General features: G+C 40.8%; 1 protein-coding gene and 1 long non-coding RNA gene across 2 annotated transcripts; both read left to right on the top strand.

The window, feature by feature from the left end:
* The first annotated feature begins 3,186 nt into the window (after positions 1-3,186).
* Positions 3,187-25,759, top strand: pik3r5 (phosphoinositide-3-kinase, regulatory subunit 5). Its single transcript, XM_019862407.1, has 18 exons — positions 3,187-3,392; positions 10,972-11,084; positions 14,091-14,206; positions 14,291-14,359; positions 15,387-15,525; positions 15,622-15,691; positions 16,788-16,962; positions 17,682-17,850; positions 17,939-18,007; positions 18,400-19,073; positions 19,528-19,650; positions 19,744-19,875; positions 20,676-20,769; positions 21,814-21,890; positions 22,030-22,123; positions 22,240-22,322; positions 25,326-25,441; positions 25,567-25,759. Exons 2-18 carry the CDS (start codon positions 10,985-10,987, stop codon positions 25,715-25,717), a joined length of 2,451 nt encoding a protein of 816 aa, XP_019717966.1. The 5' UTR covers positions 3,187-3,392; positions 10,972-10,984; the 3' UTR covers positions 25,718-25,759.
* LOC109511362 (uncharacterized) lies at positions 23,283-24,005 on the top strand. Its single transcript, XR_002167300.1, has 2 exons — positions 23,283-23,447; positions 23,821-24,005. It is a non-coding gene; the product is annotated as an uncharacterized LOC109511362 (long non-coding RNA).
* Positions 25,760-25,769: the final 10 nt, after the last annotated feature.

Genomic DNA, 25,769 nt, shown 5'->3' with positions numbered 1-25,769 from the left:
AGAGAGTGTGTGTGTGTGTGTGTGTGTGTGTGTGTGTGTGAGAGAGAGAGACAGAGAGAGAGACAGAGAGAGAGAGAGAGAGAGAGAGAGAACCGCAATGAGAGAGGGAACGAGAGAAAGTTTGCTGGAGAGGGGTGCACTTGCACCAAGTCTTTACTGATCTGATGATCTGCTGATTCCAACAGTGAGTTTTCCCTCCTTTCATTATATTTGTGATTAGTTTTGACAATTATTCTTAATGTACAACCAAGAAAATGACGGATTCGTTTTTGATGAGAGAGAGAGAGAGAGAGAGAGAGAGAACCGCAATGAGAGAGGGAACGAGAGAAAGTTTGCTGGAGAGGGGTGCACTTGCACCAAGTCTTTACTGATCTGATGATCTGCTGATTCCAACAGTGAGTTTTCCCTCCTTTCATTATATTTGTGATTAGTTTTGACAATTATTCTTAATGTACAACCAAGAAAATGACGGATTCGTTTTTGATAGAAAATATTTTATATTGTTCTTTTGTCATGGAGGCACTTTTCGGGATGATACAGTTCTTATTTTTTTTCCAGAGAATATCTCACACGGGCGGCCAGTGGTTAGCGCGTCGACCTCACAGTGCAGAGGTTCCGGGTTCAATTTCAGCTCCGGCCTCCCTCTATGGAGTTTGCATGTTCTCCCCGGGCCCACGCGGGTTTTCTCCGGGTACTCCGGTTTCCTCCCACATTCCAAAAACATGCATGGAAGGCTGATTGAACACTCAAAAATTATCCCTTGGTGTGAGTGTGAGGGCGGATAGTTATTCGTCTCTGTGTGCCCTGCGATTGGCTGGCAACCGGTTCCGGGTGTCCCCCGCCTACTGACCAAAGTCGGCTGGGATAGGCTCCAGCAACCCCCGCGACCCTTGTGAGGATTAAGCGGATCAGAAAATGGATGGATGGATATATCACACATCAAAAACCATGTACATAAAATACAGCAAATGCAAAGTCAGCAGCCTTAGTGCGGAGGTTAGATGGCTTGTGCGTGAGGTGCCGCGCAGCTTCCTTATTGCTATCGGAGAAGTAGCAGCGACATCTCGCGGCCAATTGGTCAAACAACAGGACATCGTTTCGAGACTGCTATGTATCCATCTATCTGTCTATGTGTCTAATCGTTTCATGTACGTCGCCATTTCATTTTATTTATAGTGACTAATAATACGGCATTTTTGCGAACAGACGTTTCATGCATTAAGAAGCATGATGACTCTTACCTGGCCTGTTGTCATTTTTGAGCGCTTGTTTCAAAGAAGGGGAATTCATAATCGCACGATGCTGTGGGAAATGCAAATGAGCAGCAAAGAAGGAGGAGGATGCTGGGGGCGGGGGGAGGGGGAGGGGGAAGTAAAGGTCACAGTCGTTTCCCGAGAGAAGACAGGAAGCTGCACCGAGCAAATGAGGAATCCGCTCAGGGGCCGTTTTATTAGGCACACCTGTTGCAATCGAGTACATTTGTGTGTAAGTAACAGCGCTGGAGATGTCAACGCAGGTGAAAAAAAAAAGATTTTCTGAAGTTGTGACTTCATTTGAAATTTTGAACTGACCTGTTGAAAGATGATCGTTTAATTGTACATTTTTATAAAGTTAATTTTTGTTTCCTTTTTTGTTTTTCATTACTTAAGGGGCCATTCAGAGTGGCAGGCGCCATTTGCCCATTCCAGGTGTACACTCATGATGCGGGGTGGGTGACCGCGTGGTCCTACCATGCAATTGTGTTACGGTGTTTTGCACATAAGTACCGTATTTTCCGCACTAAAAGGCGCACTGGATTATGAGGCGCACCTTCAATGAATGGCTATTTTGTAATTTTTTTTCATACATTGGACGCATCGCATTATAAGGCGCAATCTACAATGCCTCCACTAGGTAGAGCCACAACTCGAGAGGCGTTCATGACCCTCTGAAAAAACGTAAATTAATGATTACCTTAATGAAACTACGAAAATTGAAAATTATGCATCAAAAGAGAAAATCAAGCGAGGAAATCACAAAATTAATTCTGTAGGGTGGGTTGGGGGTGGGGATATAGAATTTATTTTGTGATGTCCTCGCTTGATTTTTTTCCATTGTTTCATTCATTGTTTCATTGGAGTAATCATTAATTTACGTTTTTCGGAGGCGTCTATGAACGCCTCTCGAGTGGAATGGAAGAAAAGAAGGCACGGAGACTGACAAAGACGTACAGTAGCTGTATTTGTTGATACTGTGAAAACCATGAATAAAGTCTGCCTTTTAAAAAAAAATAACACCACAGTTCTCCTTTTTTCAACAAATGCAGGTACGTCTGTCTCAACAAATACAGGTGCGTCTTTGTCCGTCTCCTTACCTTCTTTTCTTCCGGTCAACTCGAGAGGCGTTCATGACCGCCTCAGAAAAACACATTGGCATTTCCTTGAGCGTAGCTCCAACAAATCGATCAGATGTCAGCAGTGTTTGTTATTTATTCCTTTGTTGTGTATTCACAAATGATGAAATCACAATATAAATTCTGTCGGGGGGGGGGGCTATAGAATTTATTTTCTGATTTCCTCGCTTGATTTTCTGTTTTGATGCATTATTTTCAATTTTCGTAGTTTCATTGAAGGAATAGTTAATTTACGTTTTTCCGAGGCGGTAATGAACGCCTCTCGAGTCGAACGGAAAAAGATAAGGCACGGAGACGGACAAAGACGTACCTGTATTTGTTGAGACTGTGAAAACCATTAATAAAGTGTGCGTTTTAAAAAAACAACACCAGAGCTCTCCTTTTTTCGGAGCTGCAACAAAAACTTATTTAATAAAGCAGCGACACAGTTCACTGAACCAACAGCAAGTTATAACATTGTAAGCATGTCTCCAGCAAGGAGCTATCTTGGCGTCCGACATATTACCGTAATGACCATACAAAAGGCACACCGGATTTTAAGGCGCACAGTGAGCTTTTAAGAAAATGGAAGACTTTTTGGTGCGCCTTACAGTGCGGAAAATACGGTACAAGTTACAATAACTTCTCATTCAGCCTTTTTGTGAAATAATGAACTAAGCCAAACAATGAGGTGTATGGGAATAGCATGAAAACAAACATGTCAAACAGATGACTTCCTGTCAGGGACCAACATCCCTTCAAAATCCGCATGCAACACACACGCACACTCACAGCCGCAAAAGAGGCTGTCTTCCTCATTGTGCTCACATGCACCTCGCTCATATGCTTCCTGTTTGTGAGTTCAGTCTACTTGGTGAAGCAGCTAGCAGCCAGTCGCGCGCGTGTTCGTCTGTCACTCAGGCCACTGGATGGAACTGAGCTGGAGACCCTTCTCGACTCGGAGGCTTTGGCACTCTTCTGAGACACTCGCACACGATGGATGCCGGACACTAGATTGCAGGTAAGATGCTGGAACAAAGGAATGGAGTGTTTTATTTCCAGTGGCACCAGTCTGTGTGTACTATGGACAGTTTGATGATCTTGTGTTATTTTCAACTTGGAAAAATTTCATTCTGGTTTAGAATGCTTCCTGTAGGCATGAAATTAGATACACTTGCACAATCTAATGAGCTCCAATGTTAAATGCTAAATAACTCTACCTGGTGAGCACACGGTAGAACACAAACCTCTATCAAGGCAAAACAACCCCTTTCTTAGTTAACCCCCTCCTATATATGCAGTTGTGTGCAAAGCACACTTAATTTCTGGGGTGAAAAGCTAGTTTTGATACCCTTTTTAAAATGCTATTTATGTATTTATTTATTTACTTATTTGTTATTATTATTTTGTCAATTGATGTGTTGGATCAAATTTCTTTCTGATGATCTCTTAAGCATCCCTAGAAACAAACAATAAACACTGAACAAAAAAATATATATATTTACCGAAAGGGGGTGGGTCAGTTGCCCCCCTACTTGCATGCACCTGTGTAGATGTCTGTTGTTCAGTAACTTGGAAGCATGAATGATTGACTTTAAGACCAAAAAGGCAAACATGCAGTACAATTTGTAACATTTACAAAAGTATCTTAAAAATCTCTTTTTTTTTTCAATTCTTAATCAAGAAAAATATGTATTCATGCTCAGTTTTCAGTGACTCTGTCAGTGAGGTATTATCTATAGTGTACATCAATCCATTTTCTGCACTACTTATTCTCCTTACGGTCACAGGTGAGCTGACTTTTTCAAAGTGAGATGCACCAGGGATTGGTCGCCAGCCAATCACAGGGCACATATTGAAAAACAGTTATTCACCATCGCATCTGTTCTTCTGTGGACAATTTAAAATCTTCAAAAAACGTAACAGCCATGTTTTGGGAATGTGTGAGGTTACCTGTCGAAAAACAGTTTTAGAAACAATGAATATCTGACCACAAAAGGTAGAGCAACACATGTAGGCAGATATTTTAACACTACTCGTGGGTATATATTCTTTATCCTCTTCAAAAATGCTAAATATCACTTTTTTTTTTTTTAATTGAGCCACTTAAGTGGGAGGAGTATCATCTATACATAAGAACTCCTCCCAGTGCACTGGTCATGTTGTGGTTCACACAGAGACCAATACCCCACTACAGTTTGCTGACAGTTTGACCAAGAAAGGGATGAATCGGTTAAAAAGTTTCCATTGTTGCCCCTACTAGATATTGTTTCCAAATCAGCAGGTGTTTTGTTTTTTTTTTTTTTGGGCCACTTAAGTAAGAGGAGTACTATTGGTCTTTGTTTGGGTCGGCATGACTGGACAGTATTAGAATGCCTCCCTGTGGCCAATAAAATTGGGGGGGTTGTAGGGGGAAACAAAAATACTTGTCAAGTGACTGCAAGTGTGGGGTTCTGAACAAAAGTAGGACACAGCATTGATGATTACTGACTTTCATAACATGAGTCGACAGTAGGACTGACGTCCTGCAAAGAATATGACTTCATCAATTGATCATTCTATACATAAGAACTCCTCTCAGTGTACGAATGACACAGTCATCCTGCAATGAGGATCAGTGCTCAGTCAGCAGCCCTTTAAAGGCTTTGGTGGCGGGCGCATGCGCACGGCGGTGGTTGCCCCATGACGACAGACTCTTCCCGTCCGACCGCAGGAAGGGAATCATCAATTTTTCGTAGAAATTGCTCCATCTTCTACACAAGTTGTTGAGACATACTGCACATCAGTGGCTGATAGTAGTAGAGGACAAGGTTTGTGCAATGGGCACACGTGTGGATAGACGTTGAAGACATTTCGATTTTTGCTTGATATTCATATTTCAAATGACGTCAAAGTAAGACAAGGAATGTGAGGAAGGATATTAGGCTAAATGTGAAGAGACTCACCTCGCAGACACATCGTTTGGGGTGAATTCATTTTTTGTGTTTTTTATTCATCAACCCTTTCATGCACTAATAATGATAATCTGATCAACTGTCCACTATAGTAACTGCTGTCCCTGAAAGGGTTAATAGGAGCATTATGTGCATTGGTCATGTTGTGGTTCACGCAGAGACAAATACCCCGCGACAGTTTGCTGACAGTTTGACATTGAAAGGGATGAATCGGTTAAAAAGTTTCCATTGTTGCCCCAGGGAGATATTGTTTCCAAATCAGCAGTTCACTGGACTCCATCCATCATACATGTCACTTAAAGTCTTTCAATCAAAGGGAACTTCTCCTTGAGCCACAAGAGACCCTCCTCCCATGCACCAGTTCAATGAATGGAACGCAGCAAATGAATGGCTATCAGACCCAATCAATCAATGTGACGTATGGATGGAGGGGGGGGGGGGCACACGTACTGTACTTCCACAATCCCATTCACACATCCAGAGTGTGGCTGTTCTTCCCTCCCTCTCCTCCTTTAGTCTGTGGGAGTAAACCTGAGAGTCAGATCACACCACAACAATAGGGAGGCACCTGCTTCCTCGCCTTAACATGGGAAGTGGTGCTTCCCGTCAGGAAACAGTTGGTAATGGGATCGTCAGATGTGAGGAGATGGAGGAGGAAGCCCTTGGGGGGGTGGGGGGGGGGGCATGAGAAAGATACCCAGGTGAAGGTGCCATCCAGGTGGGTGTGATACAATGAGAGGGTAAAAATGAGTTCAACACCATGGGCTGCTCTCCACTGGCCACCCCCACGTTTTGCACTCACACTGGGTCTTATACTGCCCCATACTACAACATGAGTAGGCCTAATAATTATTTGTTGTTGTTGTTGATTTGGAGTGATTTGCAGGACAAACATAGTATCTCAATAATGTTACAATTTTGAGGGAGTTGGTTTTTGTGAAAGAAACAAAAATGTGCAGAGTGTGCCCTTGCACTGAATGTTGGTTTCTTGTTTAGCAATTTTGTGTCATCCTTGAATGGGAATTTTTCTTCAAAGGAGCGCTTTGCACTAGAAAAAAAAAACATTTCAGTTTATGGTTATTTTGTTGTTTCCTTCAAGCACTTTGTCATGTGTTTAGTGGACCTTTTGTTCGCGCAGTGAAATATGTATTAATAATTTGCAGCTATTTGCTGCATATTTAAAATTTTTGTCATACATCTGGTTAGGAAATGTGCAGTCCTATGTGGCACTCCAGTAGAACTGATGAAAAAATGTGGCCCCCTCAAGCATTTAAGTTGCCTATCCCCTATGTAGACTGGCCAGCAATCTAAATGAGAGTTAATACTATTGATCTGCACAAAGAATATAAAATAATATTTCAATAAAAGTGAAATAATATATTATTGCAGTGAATATTAATCCAAACCTTTCCTTTCACACGTTAGTAAACAATAAATGTGGCATAGAAGTCATTGTTTATCATACCATCCACAGTCAGGCGTTTCCTAAAATAAAATGCCAATAAAAAATAAGATGAAGAAGTGCAATAAAAAATGAATACATGGATGGATTAGTCAATACAATTACAATCTGAGATATTTCATACACGTTTTGCACAATATGTAATTTCCACGAGCGCAATCCCTGTTTTGTGGCTTTGTTAGCAAATGTACATGTATCATATGTATCATTTGTTTGAAAAAAATAATAAAATGTGGAAGTGACCCTGTTGACACCGAGGGACAACATCCTCTTATGAAATGCTCTCCAGTCATCGCACAGTTGCAACATTCTACAAAGAATAAAACAAGTGTGATGACATTTTGGAGGGTGTATGGAAGTTTTGAGGCTTAGTTTCAATGGGTTGGTTGGGACAAAGCAACATTTTTATTTGTTCTTCCATAAGAATGATGTAAATGGGTGTCATTTGTCATTTTCCCCCAGTCAGAAACTAGCAAGCGTGTGTTATGTGGGGGGGAATATATAGCCTGGACAATAAGGATTTATTTATTTAAAGGGGAATGACGATTCCCATATTTGGAAGCATAAAATTCCGATCACCGATTAACTGGCCGATTAATTTTTTTCTAAAATTAAGTGAATGACATCACATCTTTTTTGTCCCCTTTAACACTGAACTTTTAGTAGTTGTATTTGTTTAACTTTAAAACAGAGAGGAAAATCTGCAACCAAAAAAAAGGCAATTTTTTTTTGGCAAATTTTTTTGGGAGGTGGTGTTTGAATGTCGCTTTGTCTCATGTTCTAATGTGTTAAAAAAAAAAATCAGCAATTTTAAATCCAGCTGAGTAAAGTCATTCATCTTAATAATATAATGTGAATAATGTGAAATAATAAAAAAGGTCCAGGCTTCAAGATGACATAATTGAAATGCAATTGTAAAGAATACTTTCTAATTGTATTATTCTTGATGATTTTTGTAACTGTGTGTGTTTCTTTAGCCTATCCTGTAATTTGAATTTAATCAAAATGGCTGACACCTGGATTTTGTGACTTTTTTCATAAAAATTAGTAGGTCAGGAACAAGTTGTTTTCTTTCTTCTATGTTGCATTGGGGATTTTTTTTTGTTTACACTCAAGGGAGATTCGAAAACCAGATGTAAACCTCAACGTAGTTGCTCACTCTGTGAACTGTTGGCTGACCTCATTCTGAAACCAATCTGTTGGAGTTCTCTTGAAACACGTTCAAGTAGAGCATCTTACATGTTGGAGGTTTCACTTCATCGAAAGAAAATGTGCCAAGTTTGTGCCCACTCCCTGTCTTTTTAAAATGGAGAAAAAAGCCAGTCATTTTCTTGTGTTGCAACCTCAGAAGTACCCAGCTGTTCATCGGTTCTAAAATGGAACATCTTAAAAAAGCAATATCCTCTTTGCTACAAAGGAAGTACTTGGTGCTTCTCAATTTTCGATTAGACTCAATGTACATATGGTACATGAATTGTATTTGTGTTTGTGGAAAATCCAAAAGTGCATACTTTATACTATCACGACTACTACCACTATTAATAACAATTAATAGTAATCACCATCGTATCGAAAGAATCATTGAACAATATCCTGGTAGATCTGGTGAGCAAGTTGATGATAATGATCACATCTCATTTCACAAGTGGGTTTGACTGGAAACCTGGCGTAGGCTATCAACCCTTGGTGCGGTTTTGTGGGGCGTCTCTCGAACATGTCTGGTTTACGATCGCTAATCATTAATTTGTTGCTTAACAACACGTCGGAGATTCGGCCGCGTTTTGGCGAGGCGGTGGTGAAAAGACGTTACCTCCGTTCTTGGCTAACATACCGGCTAATCTCTTCTGCGTTCGTGCTTCGCGGAAGCGCCGCCGCCGCCGCGGCAAACGAAGCGGTCAGATCGTGAAGCTAAAACGGTATCTGAGACACGCTTCAACCGCTGCTCGTTCCCGGACGCACGGAATTACTCCGTCGTGGCGTGCCCTCTACCCCGTTGGCTCGTGCTTGACAACAGTTGTTGGCTCTCCCGCCGCGGCAAGGCATTTCTACCCTACGCGCCTTTTTCAGCGAGGAGTCCAGCTAAAGCTTTTGAGGGAATTTCCCCGGGCTCGGCGATCGAAAGAGGCACTCCCTCCAGTCGCTAGTCCCACAAGGATTGCGTTGCTAAACGCCCGGTCGTTGACGAACAAGACCCCTATTCTGAGCGAGTTTTTCCCTTTACAATGACTTGGATTTCCTGTGTCTGACTGAGATTTGGACAGGTACTGGTGAGTACAACGCTTTAATTGAATTGCTACCATCTGTCTGTGCATTCCTGGACACTCCAAGTACCTCAGTGGAGGAACAGTGAGTATTTTTAAGAACAATTTCAAATGTAAACGGTGCATGTTCACCATATCAACCACCAGCTTTGGAGCAACTTTCTTTGAAGTCGGTTGTGTTTTCCTGGTGCTGTGCGCTGTCATTTACCGTCCTCCTAAATACAATAAAGACGTTTAAACATGCTGTGGTCCAACCCTTGATCAAGAAACCTGGTCTTGATCAAGATGTGCTGTCAAATTTTAAGCCCATTTCCAAACTGCCTTTCATTTCAAAAATTCTGGACAAAGTGGTGCACATGCAGTTGAAATCTTTCTTGGATGAACATAACATCTTGGAGGTCTTCCAGTTAGGTTTCAAGACAATGCATAGCACAGAGTCAGCCCTATTACACGTGTCTAATGACATTCTCCTGGCAAATGACACTGGAAATTACGTGTGTCTGGTTTTATTGGATTTGACTGCAGCTTTTGATACAGTGGATCACAGTATATTGTTGACTCGTTTGCAGCACTTGTGGGCATTGGCGGCAGCGCTCTTGAGTAGTTTAGGTCCTATTTAGCTGACAGAACCTTTTATGTCAGCTTTGGCTGCTCTGAGTCACATACTGCTCCTCTGTCATGTGGTGTTCCACAGGGCTCAATTCTGGGGCCTCTGCTGTTCTCACTGTATCTGCTCTCATTGGGTTCCATCTTAAGGAAACATGGCATTCCCTTCCACTGCTATACAGATGACTGTCCCACTGAGCAAAAAAGACACTTTCTCATTAAGGCCACTTTTATCCTGCCTGGAAAAACTCAAAACCTGGATGGCACAACATTTCTTGAATTTCAATGAAAAAAAAGACAGGGGTGATACTGTTTGGTCCCAGTGGCCCTTGTACATCCCATCCAGTAGACTTGGACCCCCTGTCTCCTTATCTTAAGTCAACAGTCTCAAACTTGGGTCTTAAACTGGAGAGTGATTCTAAACTTTACCGTCAAATTGGTGCCGTTGTTAAATCCACCTTCTTTCATCTTAGACAACTGGCTAAAGTAAAACCTCTCCTTTCTCATGAGCACCTTGAGACAGTAATTCATGCCTTCGTCACGTCCCAGCTCGATTACTGCAATGCACTTTACTTAGTAGAGTCAGCCAATCCTCCATTAAGCGTCTCCAGCTGGTCCAGAATGCTGTAGCCTTGTGCACAAAGGCTCTAAGATTACAAACAAACAAACACAAAAATAAACAGGCCTTCAATGAATTGAATGAAATTGAAAGAATTGTAATTTTACTTTAATTGGGAAGGGGCGTGGTCATTTTACCACCGGCTGTAGACTGAAAATGACACCACAGTGCTCCGGGCTAACTAGCAGCCAATCCTGGCTCAGCTTCAGAAAACAGGTGAGCCGTGATTGGTTATTACCTGAGACTTGAGCAACTGTGATGTCATTTTCAGTTGACGGAAAGTGGCAAAATACCCCCCCCTGAGATGGAACCTTGCTTAACTCATATTCTACAAACACAATATTAATCAGAATGCTGCGTTTAGAAGAGTGGGGGTGCATAGAACATCGCGGTGAAGATTTTTTTTTTTTTTTGTTGACTTCCCCATTAAGTTTGTTTTGTCAGACTATCTCTGACACTGCTGATTTATGAACCAAAGTGCATGGATTTTTTTTTTAGGAACTATAGCAACAAAACAGCAGCAGACGCACTACCGTGTGATTCAAAAAGAAAACATCCCCTTTTTTCTGTCTTTAACAGGCAATCCAATTGTTTGCTGCGTGTCATGTGAGGAAGTGGCACGTCTTCCACAGAAGAGATGAATGGCTCGGTAGAGTATGTTTATCATATCTCCTAATCACGGTCATCCTTGTGAACAGAGCGTGAGGCAACATGCAGCACACCTCTTGCACGGAGGACAGGATCCAGCATGCTCTGGACCGATGTCTGGATGGGCTGAGAAACAGTCCCACAGCAGCGCACCGCTGGGATGGTAAGACCTCACTCATCACCATGTCTTCAAATGAGAATCGCGTTGCAATATTGGGCTGTGTGTTCCTGTATGTGGGTTGAAAAGTTAAATTATAAGAAAATCAGGGTCCTTTTTAGGGGACCGTAGCTTAGCAGCATTGGAAAAGGACACGCAGTTCATAGTTTGACCTACAAAAGGGACCCAAAGTTTAGGATGCTACCAAATTTTGTAGAAGGGCATACCCACAATTTTGTGTGTGTGTGTGTGTGTGTGTGGGGCGGGGGTATGATCCCCCCCGCCCAAAAAAAAATTGGTGATTTTAAAATGGATTGAATAATTTATAGACTTGAAATGGAAATGACATTCATGAATCAGCTCCTTAAAATGTTCTGTCAGTTGTAATGGAACATTTAAAATAGGGCAACATTTTAAAAAATATTTTTTGTTATTTTATTCACCTAAAAATTCAAATGCAAAACATAAACATGTTACTCTTTGTATTCTTAATGGTGTAATTTCATGTGCCACTCAAGAAGATGAAGATGATGATGATTACACTGCTGAACAATTCTTTCAAATTTTAGTGTAATTTCATGTGCCACTCAAGAAGATGAAGATGGTGATGATGATGATGATGATTACACTGCTGAACAATTTTTTCAAATTTTAAAAAATCAGAGATGCAAGTAAACTTGCCAAAAGAAACCATTTTCTTTTTTCACTTATTCGGAATCTGCCCTGATATTTTCTTCAGCACGTCAGATTTGTATAACAATATTAATAATAATAATATTAATAATACATGTATTACAGTAATCTATTTCAAATATTAGGTTCAGCAGCAGCTGGAAATAGGTTGCATCAGTGTGCCATTTTCTTTTAACATGTGATACAAGTGTAAAAAGAAGGGAGTTTGACAATCCCACGCCACTGTTTCGAACTTCCGCCTCACCGCCGCCGTTTAGACTCAGGATCAGAGGATTGGGCTGCAACGTAATTTTATTTCTAGATACATATAAGACCAGCATAAAACTTTTTGGAAACGTCTGATTAAACTTTAAAATCTGATGGCAGTTGTTATGCTCCAGCAAAAGAGGAATGGATCGGATGAATAAAACATATTTTAACCCTTCTAATTCATCGGGAAGACAGTATGATTTTTTTATTATTTTTTTTTCTGAACCAGCCAACCTTGGAATTATTTTGGGGATTTTTATATGACATGCAATGCGCCACCTCTAAGACACATAAACAAAAAAATGACTTGTGCTTTGAATACAAACATGTAACATCTTCTCGTTGCTCGTCCCTTTTTCTCTGTCCTAAAAGAAGTTCAAATCCATAATCCTTTTTTTCCCCATGTGTTGATAGGAATCCACTTACTTAGCTTGTGAGTAGCACCTTGGCTTTAAATATGAACACATGCGCATGACACAGTAGCTAGCTTCTTTCAATCCTATTCAAAAATAGGGTTGTGGTGGTGTCTGTGACCAGCTGAAGCATTTCCTAACTAGAAAAAATAGTTTGCGAGCTCCGATTAAATCCAGCAAAAATAAGGAATGCTAATGATACGTTTTAAGTGACTTACGCCACGACTGTCCATCACTGTAAGTGGCGTATTGCTCTACGCAGATAGGCAAGCGGAGTTGTTGTTGTGAAAAATATTCAATAAGAATAGTATTTACTCACATGTTAGGGGTTCTGGGATTCAATTTAGTGTATGGGTTGTAAGCGTGACAGCATTATCGCTTGAAATGTGTCAGTGGGCGTTGGAGGAAGTTGTGTGGCTTGACGTATGGGAGGAAGTGGCGGCTTTGACAAGAAGTTTGTGTGTGTGTGTGTGTGTGTGTGTGTGTGTGTGTGTGTGTGTGTGTGTGTGTGTGTGTGTGTGTGTTTGAGCGAGTGTCACATATGAAATGTGTCAACTGGGCTTTCAAGGTAACCTGAATTTTTCTAGTAATAGTAGCAACTAGTATCTCATCGAGCTCAAATTCTTCAGTTGTGCCTACCAGCTCTTCTGCTTACCCCGATAATCAGCTGACAGCACCCATTTTTTTTCTTGTTGATGTTTGGAGATAACAGATAACATCATTTTAACTTTCAAGTAACCGGCAAGGAATAACTTCCGTGTTTTGATTTGATATGTTTTCTTCTTCACTGCGCCAGACTATAAAAGTCTGTATTATAACATGATGCGAAACCATTGATTTTGTGTGAAAATGTAACCATTCAGTTAAACAATTAAATTGATGACGTTGTAGCCACTTAAAAAAGTATAATAAATAAATGTAGTTTATCCCTTTCATGCACCAATAATGGTAACCTGCAACCTGATAACATGAGAGGCGAAAGGGTTGAATTGTACGACAGTAAAATAAAAAGTTTAAGATGGAGACAATATAATAAAATTGTGTTGTTTTTTTTTAGGAATAAAGATTTTTTAACAATGAAAAGTTATTAAAGAAGTAAACAAAAAAAACCCTACTTTTTTGTTTTAAAGGATAATTCGAATCAGAATTCTTCTTTTCAATAATGTTTTGTGTGGCCCCACTACGCTAAACTCGGTATTCTGATTAATATTGAATTCGTGCAATACGTTCATTCATTTCATTTTGCCTCTTCCTGCCGCCTGAAAATGACACCACAGTTGCTTAGGGCTCAGGTAACGACCGATGACGGCTAAGATTGTGGTCGTCAAATGACCAATCTATTCATTCAAACTTTTAGAATGCATTTAGAAACAAATCACTGAATTCACCTTATGGGGTATATTTAAGGATTACCGTATTTAGTTTGGCACCTATTAAACAGTCCGTTACAATACAGTGGATTTGAATTTGCACCAAATCCTAGTATTATAAACATTCAGGAGTCACCAACCGTTTCTTGGGTCACTATTCATATTTTATCCGCAACTCTAACATTTCATACGAGGCCACTTTTGAAGAAACGGAAGGTGGGTCTCCTCTACCAGGCTTCGGATGCAAATGTCATTCTGGCTCCAATGAAGTTCGTCTTTTGTTCCAGTACCGATGTGCTCTGTGAGCCAGTCAATGAACCGTTGGAGCCTGGAGGAGCTGGTCAAGAGGGACCCCGACAACTTCATCATCCTCTTGCAGCAGATCCTGAGGAAGACCAAAGAGGTGAGGTCAAACGCAACACACACACACACACACACAAATTGGTGGATGAATAGTAGTGAGCGTGCTGTATGTCATTGTGTCCAGGTGCAGGAGAGGTGTCAGTATGAGATGGTGGCGCCGCTTGCCATCATGTTCACCTCTACACTTCTCCAGGTATAAATCCTCCACCACATCATCCCCCTTTTCATCCTTACATACTGTTCATTGCACATTTTGACTTGAGATAGACCGATATGTTTTTTTTTTTTTTAAGGGCCGCTAGCGATGATTAGTAGTCATGGAGGCCAAAAACTGATATTTTGAGCCGCTTTTCAGTTAAAGAAAAATACCGACTGCAAATCTTAACTTTTAGCATCTGTTGACTGAACAACGTATCAGATGTTCAAATTATTATGATTATTATTATTATTATTATTATTATCATTATTATTATTATTATTACTATTTTAATCATTGAAAAATGGAAATCTTTCATTTAAAATTGCAAGAAAAAGTTCAGGGTGCTTGTAGTGGAAATTTGACATTTAACAGTGTTAACTTGTATCTTATAATTAACTGTTAAGTCAGTGGTTCTTAACCTGGGTTAGATCGAACCCGAGGGGTTCGGTGAATCGGTCTCAGGGGTTCGACAGAGCCTCTGCCATGGAGGTTCAGACACGCCCGACTCAACATGTCAAGTTATGACACGCCCGCTTGGCCACCACTGACTGATTCATTTTGTGCACAATTAAAAAACGAATATTTTATAATTATACTAATTTTGTTTACAATTTTTCTGTTGTTTAATCAACGCATTTTTTTATGTCTTGAATTTTGTAAAAAAAATCATGCTTTTTATTTTTCACTAGTGAAATGTTTGATGAATGTGCATATGAACCGGTTGAGTTCGGTACCTCTGACAAGGTTAAGAACCACCACAACTTCAATCACACATCCCGCTATCTGTAAGCGTTGCTATGCAAGTTCGTTGCTGTGCAAGGTTGTGCGTCAGACTTTAACCCCTTCCAAGAAGAAAAAAAATGGTATGAGAGATGTGCTGCTTGGGGGGATCGCTCCATCACAGATCTGTAACTGATGCATGACCGAAATCAATCTCATCGTTGTAACAAAGACCTTCGTTGTCTTGGTTTCCCTGGACAAGATACGCTTCCACCCCAAATGTTTTTTTTCTCCTTTTCAGACGCCCTACTGCCCTCCCGACATGGAGCTACTCGAGAGCGCCATGGAGGTGTTCAGTGCCTTCATCACGTGGCCCGAGCCGTACTACAGCGTGTGTCGAAACCTGCTCTCCACCCTCCAGCTGGAGATCAAGGCTCCGGGTCTGTTCTGTGCTTTAAATGCTGCAGTCGTCAGCCGGTCTATTCCTGAGATGTTGTCAAAATAGCCTGCTGATGTTGCTTTCTCTTCCTCAAAAGGGATTTCCTTTCAGAGACTGGTGAGAGAAGAGCAGGACCTGAACACCAGCTGTCACTTCTCCAAGACCACGTACGTCCATATTGACAATGTTGTGTTGCCTCTGTCATTGACACATTTTTGAATTAATGACGCCAATTTGTTGAAGAAAAGCAGCACGGGAGAGATGCATGTCTGATCGTAAACGACAGTTTAATTCATTCTGTATTTTCTTTGACTTTTGATTGATGCACATTATGGACGTGAGTGTGCTCGTTGTTTTTAATTATTCTTTGGTTTGATGTCTGATTTGGAATTGAATTATCAATGAAAAAAATGTAAGAACATTTTTAGGTCATATTTTGTTTATGTTTTGAATCAGACTTTTAATTCTAATTTCTCTTTGACCAATCATATCTCTCCCTTTCACGTTATTTACATTAGTATTCGAAGACTGAAATTGTTCTGTAGTTTGATGTTTATTTTAAATTTGAATTGGATTTTGAATATTTTTTGTGATTTGTACTTAATGTTTTTCAAGTGTATATGATCAATCACACCGTCTCACATTACAGTATTTACATCTTTCTCTAAAGTAACAATTTCTTTTTTTTTTAAATTATTTATTTTTTGGGTTGAGTATTATTTCACTTCAATCAAACTGTTATTTGAACACTCATATCCCTCGCGCAGAGTGTCATCCTTCCCCAACATGATTTTGTTAGTCTTTTGTTTGATGTAGGTTTGGAAGTTAAATTCAGTTCAACATTACTCTTTGACCAATGGCACTCTTCTTTCTATTACATTGGGCTTTCTGCAAATGAACCTCCTCGCAGTTTTTTTTTTTTTTTAAGAGGAAACCTTTCCCTGTTATTTGCAAAAAATGAAAAAAAAAATCTCACCTATTCACACAATTCAGTACAAGTAAAAACGGCAAAATTGTCTACAGTAAGCTTTGTGCCGTTTGCCGAGTTTTTGGGGATCATGGTTTGTGGTATATTTATAATTAAAAAATAAATACAATATAGAAAATATAATCACTTTTAGGTGGGTTAGTCCGTAGCCCGATCCCGGCGGTTCACGTGACAATACTCTCCTGCCCCTGGACATAGTCATGTTCCCGATTCTCTATTTCCCTGTACAGTCTACGTACTCTATTCACTGACGTTACCTTTCTTAACGTTTGCAGGACGGTGCTGCTGATGAACCCGAGCGAGTTGCCCGCTGACTTCATGTCTGTGGCCGAGCAGCTCAGTTGTGTTCAGCACTCGGAGAAAGACACCTACATCACTCTCATCAAACATGCCTTCCAGTCAACGCTTGGCACCAAGTATCCACTCTGCGGCATCCATTCCACCTTGCAAGTATGTTTCATACGGACAAATGGAAATAGACACTAGAGAATATCAATTTGAATTTAATTTCCCCGTATGGTAAATACAGTATGAATGCGCAAGCAGATCCTCACTTTCTGCTTTGCTTCCTTGTTTGTATGCTGTTTATTTAGAATTTACAAGCAATGCAAACTCATGAAAAATTTTAGTTACACTTTGCATGTAATGTAACGCGCTGTGCGCTGGGGTTACTTGAAATAAATTTGAAACCTATTACAAAGATGGTCAATACCACCCTCTGCTATCGACTGAAATTGACGTCAAAGTGCCTTGAGACTCGCATTGCGAATGTCACAGCTCACCTTTTTTCTGGGCTCACGTAATGTTGGCCAAGGGCAGTTGTGACATCAATTTCAGTTGACAGCAGTGGGCAGTATTGGCCAAAATGGCTGCCAAAAAAGGGATGGCTTCTTCTGCTTAATCTTATTCCACAAATGAAGTATTATTTCAGGTGCTGTGTTTAGACTTGTGGGGGCACATAAAACATCCTCTTGCAAAGAAAAATGTACATTTAGATCCCATGTAATAGTAAATTTAACGTTAATAGAAAAGGATAAATCCTAAACGAATAATCCTGCTAATACACATTCATTATCTGTTAAAAGAATTCGGTGGAGTGTTGTTTATGCGTCATTGTTATCACTAAAGACATAAATTATGCAATATTGATAATAACTTTACTTGTGCAGGCAAAACCAGCAGATGAATTGAGGGAGATATTCTCCACGGTCAGTGGAGTGTTCGAGACGGCTGCAGCCATGAGCGAACCCCTCGAGGGACGTGGTCATGTGATCCAGGAACTGGAAGGACTGAGGGAGAGGTTGAGCATTCCTGCATCCAATGGAAGCAAGTCTGATGGTAAAAAGACAAAAATTCAAAAATAAGTTGCCAATATTACTGTCAATTTTTTTTTTATGGCTGTTATTTGCGTTTTCCCCGCCAACAGGAATGCTACAGACATTCCCAATCCCAACAGCCAAGTGTCGCATGTTCCACTGGGAAAAAGACAACTTTGGTAAAGTGAATTTCTTTGTGAGCAGAAAATGTAGCCAAAAACTAAGTGGAGCTACAATGTTGTTGGATGTAAATTTTGTACATTGGTATTGGAATTAATCCGTTCTTTGGTTCTGGGTTGGAATCTTGGTTCAGGTCCTTCAGTTTGCAGTTTGCTTGTTGTCCGTGTGCTTGTGTGGGTTTTCCCTGACGGTTTTAAATTCTCCAGAGGTGTGAATGGTTGTTTGTCCACATGTGCCCTGCGATTGGCTAGCATCCAGTCCAGGCTGTACCTGTACTCACTTTAAAAGTCAAGTTGGATGGGCTCGAGCTCAGCCACCACGGCCATCGCAAGGACAATTCCAAAAGAAAATGGATGGAGTGGGACTAATAAGACTCTTTTGATACTCATAGATGTCCTTAACACCCTTCTGGAGGACGAGCCACAAAACTTGTCAACTAGGGAGCATCCCAAGGAGGATGAGGACGAGGTGGACATAGAGGACGATGAGGGCCATGACACCTTGTCCATCGTGTCGGAGTCTTACGCGCCCTCGTTCAACTCTGGAGCAGACAGTGACTTTTGCGAAGACTCAGACGACTCCATCAGCTCACCAAAGCCTGCCAAATCTTCGTCTCGGCTCAGCCAGCACTTGTACCGCCTCCTTCGGAAGCCCAAGAGGACGATAAACCGCGCCAAAAGTTTGGGAGACACAGAATCCAAAGACTTGTCGGTGGTGCGGGAGATCCGTTCTAACTCGCTGCCCCACCACGTGCAACTACGCAGTCCCGAGCCCTCCTCATTCCAGGTTCCACCGAATCAGACCGTTCGACAGGTTTGCTTCAGGAGGCGGCCCATCCTAAGTTGCGACGAGGACGAGAAAAGCACCACGCTGAGAGTGGTGGTGTTTGGCGCCGACCACGTCGCCGGCAAGGTCGCGAGGGCCTACAGCAACCTGAGAGAAAAAGAGAGCGCTTGTCCTCGTCTCAGCCAGGCCTTCAAAATTCAGTTCTACTTTATGCCTGTGAAGAGAGACTCGGCAGTGGGACAAGCTTGTCTCAGCCCCCCCGGTTCTAAAGGAATTAATGTAAGTATAGCTACTCTCTTACACTGCTTGCAATGCATCACTGTATGGTTGGATCATTTCCCTGCTTTATCGCGGTTCAAATACTGTTCATCGCAGATTCTTTTGTAAAATGTATCCACTTGTTTATCACGGAAATCTGTCACGCCCTTGCATGTGGCAAAGCAGAACCACTGTCACTCTTCATTTTTCAGCGGCTTGTGGAATGCTGGGAGAAGGGTATAAAATGCTTAAAACAATGATCGCTGCTATCTTCTACAGCTCACACCCAGACACTCACACGCAGATTGGCCATAGCTCGAGGCAACCAGCTAACCCCCTTATAAAATCCAGCTTTATTTATATATTGACGCTCATTGCTCATTAAAATACAAATGACAACAATTTTTGCTTTTTTGGGGGCAAGGTTGCAACAAATGGCATCCTGACAGATTGTGGATGTTTTCCCCCCCAACAGGGGGGCCTTAATGGAGCAGAAGACAGCACAAATGACATTGCCCATCTCCTTGGGATGCTGGATCCCTGGTACGAAAGAAACACTCTCAGCCTGCTGAAGTTTCCCACCAATATCGTCTGTCAGGTACAAACCACTTCCGATTCCACTAACCTATTCCAGTGTCTTTCTCTTTTATAATGATTGAGTCATGAAAAAAATGACTATATTGTCCTCCAGCAAACATCCAAGACCGAGTCAGAGTCGTACGACAGTTCATATGAACAGCGGCTCCCCATTCTAGCCGATCTTATTCTCTACTATTGTCGTTATGCTGCACGGCCTGCGCTGATCCAACTCTATCAAGCTGAGGTTTGACATGCACACACACGCACACACATGCAGATTTAATAAACTGAAAGGAGCTCAGTACTGTACTATTCTCCTCAAAAATGCCACTGATTAGAACACATATGGACCAAATGCAAATGCCAAAGGAGCCTTTCTTTGTAAATTTAAACAAGATATTCAATGTGTTATTCATATTTTATTATTATTGTTGTTCATTGAAATTTTATTATTTATTTATTATCCATACAGCACTTCATTCATTGCTTCAAGGGAAAGTCAGACCAAAAATGTTCTTTCCAGAAACATGTTCTCTTCGCCTCCACGAATCCAAACATGGCATTTTGATATATATATTATATATATATAATACTTTCTGTCAACTAAAAATGACATCACAGTTGCTAAGGGCTCAGGTAATAACCAATCACAACTCACCTGTTTTCTGACACTGAGACATGATTGGTTGTTCCCTGAGCCCTGAGCAACTGTGATGTCATTTTTAGTCGATAGCTAGTGACAAAATGGCCGACCCCTGAGATGGACAAAAACGGGTGGATTTTACTGCTTCACTCATATTCCACAAATGTATGATTGATCAGAATGCCATGTTGAGACTAGTAGGGAGGCATAGAACTCATTATTGTCAAGAAAATGTTTCACTTTACTTCCACTTTGGTACATATTAACTCAGAACACCCTAATTTAAAACATTAGTTTTAACCTGGAACCAGCAATAAGAAAAAAAAAAAAACAACTTGAAGGTGTCTGCTCTTGCATCTGAACGACCATCTTCATTTTGTTGTTTGTATGTTGTGTTGTAGTTGACGTTAGCTAGTGGCGAGAGACGGAGGGAGGTGTTCGTCCATTCCCTCGAGTTGGGACACACTGCAGGCACCAGAGCCATCAAGGCTATGGGTGAGCAGACGACAATGACTGAGTCCATCGTTTCCATGCTGTGTAATACATGACTGGTTGTTCCCTTGTGCAAACGTGACTCCATTTACAATAGAGGAACATCAAACATATTAACAGGATATCATGATTTAGTTCTATTTTTCTACTTGTGTTTGTAACCACAGTTGCCGCTTCTGATTTCCTTGCAGAAGTAAAACTAGCTTGAGTTGATATGTTAAAACAGAATTTGTTTTTGTTTTGTTTCATGAGTCATCCTCATCAGGTGGCAGTGAACTGAATTTAACTCGCGTCACAACAAGCAGCACTTTGGCGAATAGTGAGCATTTCATTCAAAAAGAGGCTTTAAGCTGTTTAATGCCACTCTCACTTGATGTTTGTTATCAAACCAAACATAAAACAAAGAAAATTACTCCTGGTGTACTGTATTTGAAACAACCAGTTAGCTGTGCATCAGGAAAGTCCGCTTAAGTTAACAAACAATACAAAACGTCATTGACATGCTAATGATTAGCATTGATAGTGGTGCTTTTGGGAACAATGGATATTTGAACACAAACAATGGAGTAAGACATGTGGACATATAATAAAACAATACTCATACTATTTTTTTTTATCATCTACAAAAAATGGTGAACTTTACATCATCTGTGGAGTCTCTTGGTAGTAGCAGTAGAAAAAGTACTATTCTGCATCATATATGTCTGCTTGGGGTTAAACTGCTAAAGTGGACACACCAGAAGGAGCAGCACAATGAATTGGATTGAAGCATGATGCACCAAGCGTTTCATTCTTTACCTTCATTCTATTTAATTTATCATTGCTATCTGTTTTTATTTTAAGTACAGTGTAGGGTGCAATTTTTCTTCAATACAGTATTACACATTTGTGTTTTGTTTTTTTTTGGGGGGGGGGGGGTGGAACGGATTAATGGCATTTCCATTCATTTCAATGGGGAAAGATGACCTGAGATACAAGTATTTGTCAATACAACTTCAACTCATAATAATGTATACTCCTTTGTAATTGTCTATTTATGTCGCGCAGGCAACGCAAGCAAACGCTTTGGCATCGATGGTGACAGAGAAGCTGTGCCCCTTCAGCTTGACATCATGTATAATCGGGTAAGCCCCTCTTATCTATCCATCCATCCATGATCTTAAATACTTATCTGTGTCATCATTCATCCTCACTACATATGATTGCTTTACTCCAAAAATTAATAGATTGCTGTTTTTTTTGTTTTTTTTTTTTGCTACGCAGATGGTGATTAGTGGGAGGAGCCAGTGCAAAAGAGAATCAAAAATGTGCACTTCTGTCAACTTGACCAAAGCCTGCAAGAATCCTGAAGAGCTAGGTGGGTTCTGGTGAGAATTGGGTATATTTTAGACAGTTATTTGATCGTTTTAAAGACAACCATGGAAATTTAAACAAAAAGTTCTAAATGCCTACATTTGTTTTTATCACTGTCAGACTCACAGTTGGAGTGTCTGCAGCTCAGCATGACAGAGGTTTTAAAGAGACAGAATGGGAAAAACAAGAAGAGCTACAACATGGTGAGCTTAATTAATTAGTTAATTCATCACAGTGTATCTTATTTTATTCACTTTCAAACATTTGACACAATAACCACAGCTTTTCCGAGTGATAGAGTATAGACAAACTCAAAGTTAGCATGTTTAAAAGTTTCATTTTGTTAGATGCTTGATTGACCTCGGACGCATGTGTTTAGAGCACACAGAAAAAAGGGCCAACTTGAGCTGAATGAAACTGAGGCCTTGTTAACTGATAGCACAAACAGAAATGTTCAACTTCGAGTGGGCAGCATTGAGTTTGTTCCAGTGTCTCAATTCATACGAAATATACCCATTGAATTAACAATGTATCCATTGTTTGTACCGAGAGATGTTTTGGCCTCTGAGGGGCGTATCGGTGGGCTGGGCTGAGAGGTGTGACATGTAAATGAGAAGGGAGTGTTTTTCTGATATATCACTTGTAATTTGCATACACGAAGGGAGTGTTTTTCTCATATATCACTTGTAATTTGCATACACGATCAATAATAAGCCGGCAGAGGCTGCAGAGGTCAGGTGTCAGTTAAGAAGCGCACGGAGTGGCTTCGCAGAAAACTGCGCCTCCTGCCCGTAGAAAAGACAATCTCTTCCTGAGTCTGTTTGTTCAACTGTCCGAGTGAACATCTCTAACACCGAGTCAAATTCTTGATAAATAGACATGCCTGTGTTTTTAAAGGCCAAATGTGAAGTAATTTCATGAAATGCCAAATAGGGTCACAATGACAGTACTTAAACATTGTCCCCCAAATAAAGCATGAAAAAATAATTTATATGTTGTATATTTGACAAAATAATCGCTTTTCCGAAGTTCGAGCCTGAAAGGGGACTAACCCGGAAGTGATACGTCACATGGAGAACAGCGATGGCAGAGCTTCATACGGCCGAGATGCAAAGCATTTCAAACAATGATTCAAACAGCGATACAAGCAATAGATCAAGCGCAAGTGAGAATATCCAAGTTTTTGAAGAGTTGGAGGAAGAAGAGGAGGTTGGAATTTGACATGTTGGACCTTACATGTATGAGCCAGACGCTAATCAGGATGCAAACAATGTGCCCAGACGGCCTGACATGGAATGGAGACAAGACCCATCGAGATCATAAGATTGGTAAGATATAGGCTGGTGTTATTTTTATAATTTGAAGATGCAGGCATGTGCACATAATTTTGTTTTTGTCTATCCGCTGACATTGTTTAAAAAAAAAAATCAGACTTCATGTTCAAGGAGTTAGCCTACTCGGTACTTGAGTATTCTTTTTAGCAAATAATTTTTTGACTTGTACTTGAGAGATTTTTTTTAATGACTTTTTTAAACTTTTGTACAGTATTCCATCCATATACTTGTATATTTTGAATCAAATGTTTTCATAAACAACAGAATTATTGATTGATGGGTATAGCAATACAGTTGTTCAATAAAATGTATGCTCATGGTGTCATCGCTCAGTATTTTACTTTTTTTTTTATTTTTTTTATTTCAGGTGTACTTGTGGTGAATGCCAGCAAATGCCTACAGCACTTGAATGTGTTTGCTGCCATGAAATTCAAGAAGTAGTGACTGTACGTCAACAAGGAGAAGAACACTTCAATCAGGTGCTGGACTGCATCACCGACCATCCTGGACTCAATGCTGTGTGCCTAGACCCATATGGATTACACGTGGCATGGATGACCTACAAGCAGCAGTACAAAGGCAAGGCATTTGATGGGCCACAGGATCCCAAGTATAGCCATATTGCCTACAGACAATTGGTGCGCTGGTGGTGGAAATTTCTTGGTCAGGACAACCGTGTTGTGCTCCCAGCATGCGCCGTGTCTTGTATCAGGGCACATTTTCCACCACCAGGAGAAGAGGAGTCAGCTGTATTCAAAGGGTTTTGTGTGGTTAATGTGGACATGGTGTCTATCATAACAAAATACTGTAAGATAAATAAACAAATGAGGACAACTGAATACAGCGAATGTAATTTTTTTCTTTCCTGAGGAATCTGGTCTGGTGCTCGGCAATAACGGTTGACTTGTCCGGTCTGTTCACTGCTGCTGTCAGAAATTGCGGGTTGACACGCACGTCACCAGTTCTGTACTTATTTTGAATGGCAGTCAGTTTTCATCACCTATGACAGGCAGTCATTCACATAGTCTACAAAACAAAACAAAACAAAAAAAAAAACATTGGGATGATAAATATTTGGACGACATATGGGTTATACTCAGTTCGGCTAATGTCGCTACCTTCTACTGTTCATTCCACAAGAGTTGGCAGCTATGCTTTGACAAAATCATCATCATCTATCCAAAAATCACACTTACTTTTTTGCAAATCCTTGATCATAAGCAGACCGGTTGAGAAAGCAGGCATCTTTGAAGTGGAGATAGCAGAGAACGCTCGTCGATGATGGCGTGAAATTAATTCGCTTCGTGCGAATAAAAGATGTCAATTTATGTGCCCTGCTATCCTTCGGCCACTGGTACAACTTTTCTTTCGATTGCGAACAATACATCGCCACACACCGCCATGGCATCTTACCAGCAAGCAATGCAACAATGATGTTCAATGGCGGACTTCCCTCGCAGTTCACCAAGTGACGTCATTTCTGAAGATTTCCAAAGATTGCCGAAGAAAAGCATTTTCGTTGTCAAGGGCGTTGCTAAGCGTTAAACAAAGAATCTGAAAGGATTGCGTTAAAAAAACTAACGGAAATAGGCTTATAATTGTTCAGCCATTGATATTATTCAAAAACATGGTTGGCCAACTTTACTTCACATTTGGGCTTTAAGCAAAATTCAAAAATATTCTGTTTTCATCTCTGCTTACACAAACTGATTGGTCCCATTTTTCATGGTGCATCCCTGAGCTGGAACCTATCCTAGCTAAATTTGGCGGGGCCACATGCACACCGATTTAATCGGCAGTCCATTCCAGAGGTCATATGAATAAGTTCCTGTCGTTGAATTAATTGCAAGGCTGACTTGTCTTTTTTAACAGCACCTGAGCTTGACCGAGGTGAAGGTGGACAAAGTAGTGGTCAGCGGTGCTGCAGACACAACCTTTGCTGTATGCCTGGACCAGGATGAGAAGAAGGTACTACAGAGTGTCATCAGGTAAGACGAACACATATTAACTGAAATATAGACATATCGAGGAAAAATCTGGAAAATCTGACTGAAAATGACAAAAATGTTTCCACTAGTCTCTAACATGTCTGTCTGTCCTGTCTGCTGTCTAGGTGCGAGGCCTCCGTGTGTTCCAAACCCAACAGCTCCTCAGACTGGAGGGAGCGGCACGCTGAGATGTCGGCCCAAATTCAGCCGTTGCACCCGACTTTCTGCTCCCTCCTCTGTCTGCCCATTGTCACTTTCAGCGGAGTACTACCTTGACCCTGATGAGCTCTGCTTTCAGAGACTTGGAAGAAAAAAAAAGTCAACATCA

The sequence above is a fragment of the Hippocampus comes genome, unplaced genomic scaffold, assembly GCF_001891065.2.
Source record: "Hippocampus comes isolate QL1 unplaced genomic scaffold, H_comes_QL1_v1.1 scaffold7, whole genome shotgun sequence".
NCBI lineage: Eukaryota > Metazoa > Chordata > Actinopteri > Syngnathiformes > Syngnathidae > Hippocampus > Hippocampus comes.
The sequence above is the reverse complement of the archived record's forward strand: the minus strand, read 5'-3'. Positions and strand labels throughout refer to the sequence as shown.

Bases quoted from the DNA above. Each gene is read 5' to 3' on its own strand.
- pik3r5 (XM_019862407.1), top strand. From the start codon at position 10,985: ATGCAGCACACCTCTTGCACGGAGGACAGGATCCAGCATGCTCTGGAC. The intron at 11,085-14,090 runs GTAAGACCTCAC...CTTTTGTTCCAG, and splicing joins AGCAGCGCACCGCTGGGATG to TACCGATGTGCTCTGTGAGC. The intron at 18,008-18,399 runs GTAAAGTGAATT...TGATACTCATAG, and splicing joins CTGGGAAAAAGACAACTTTG to ATGTCCTTAACACCCTTCTG.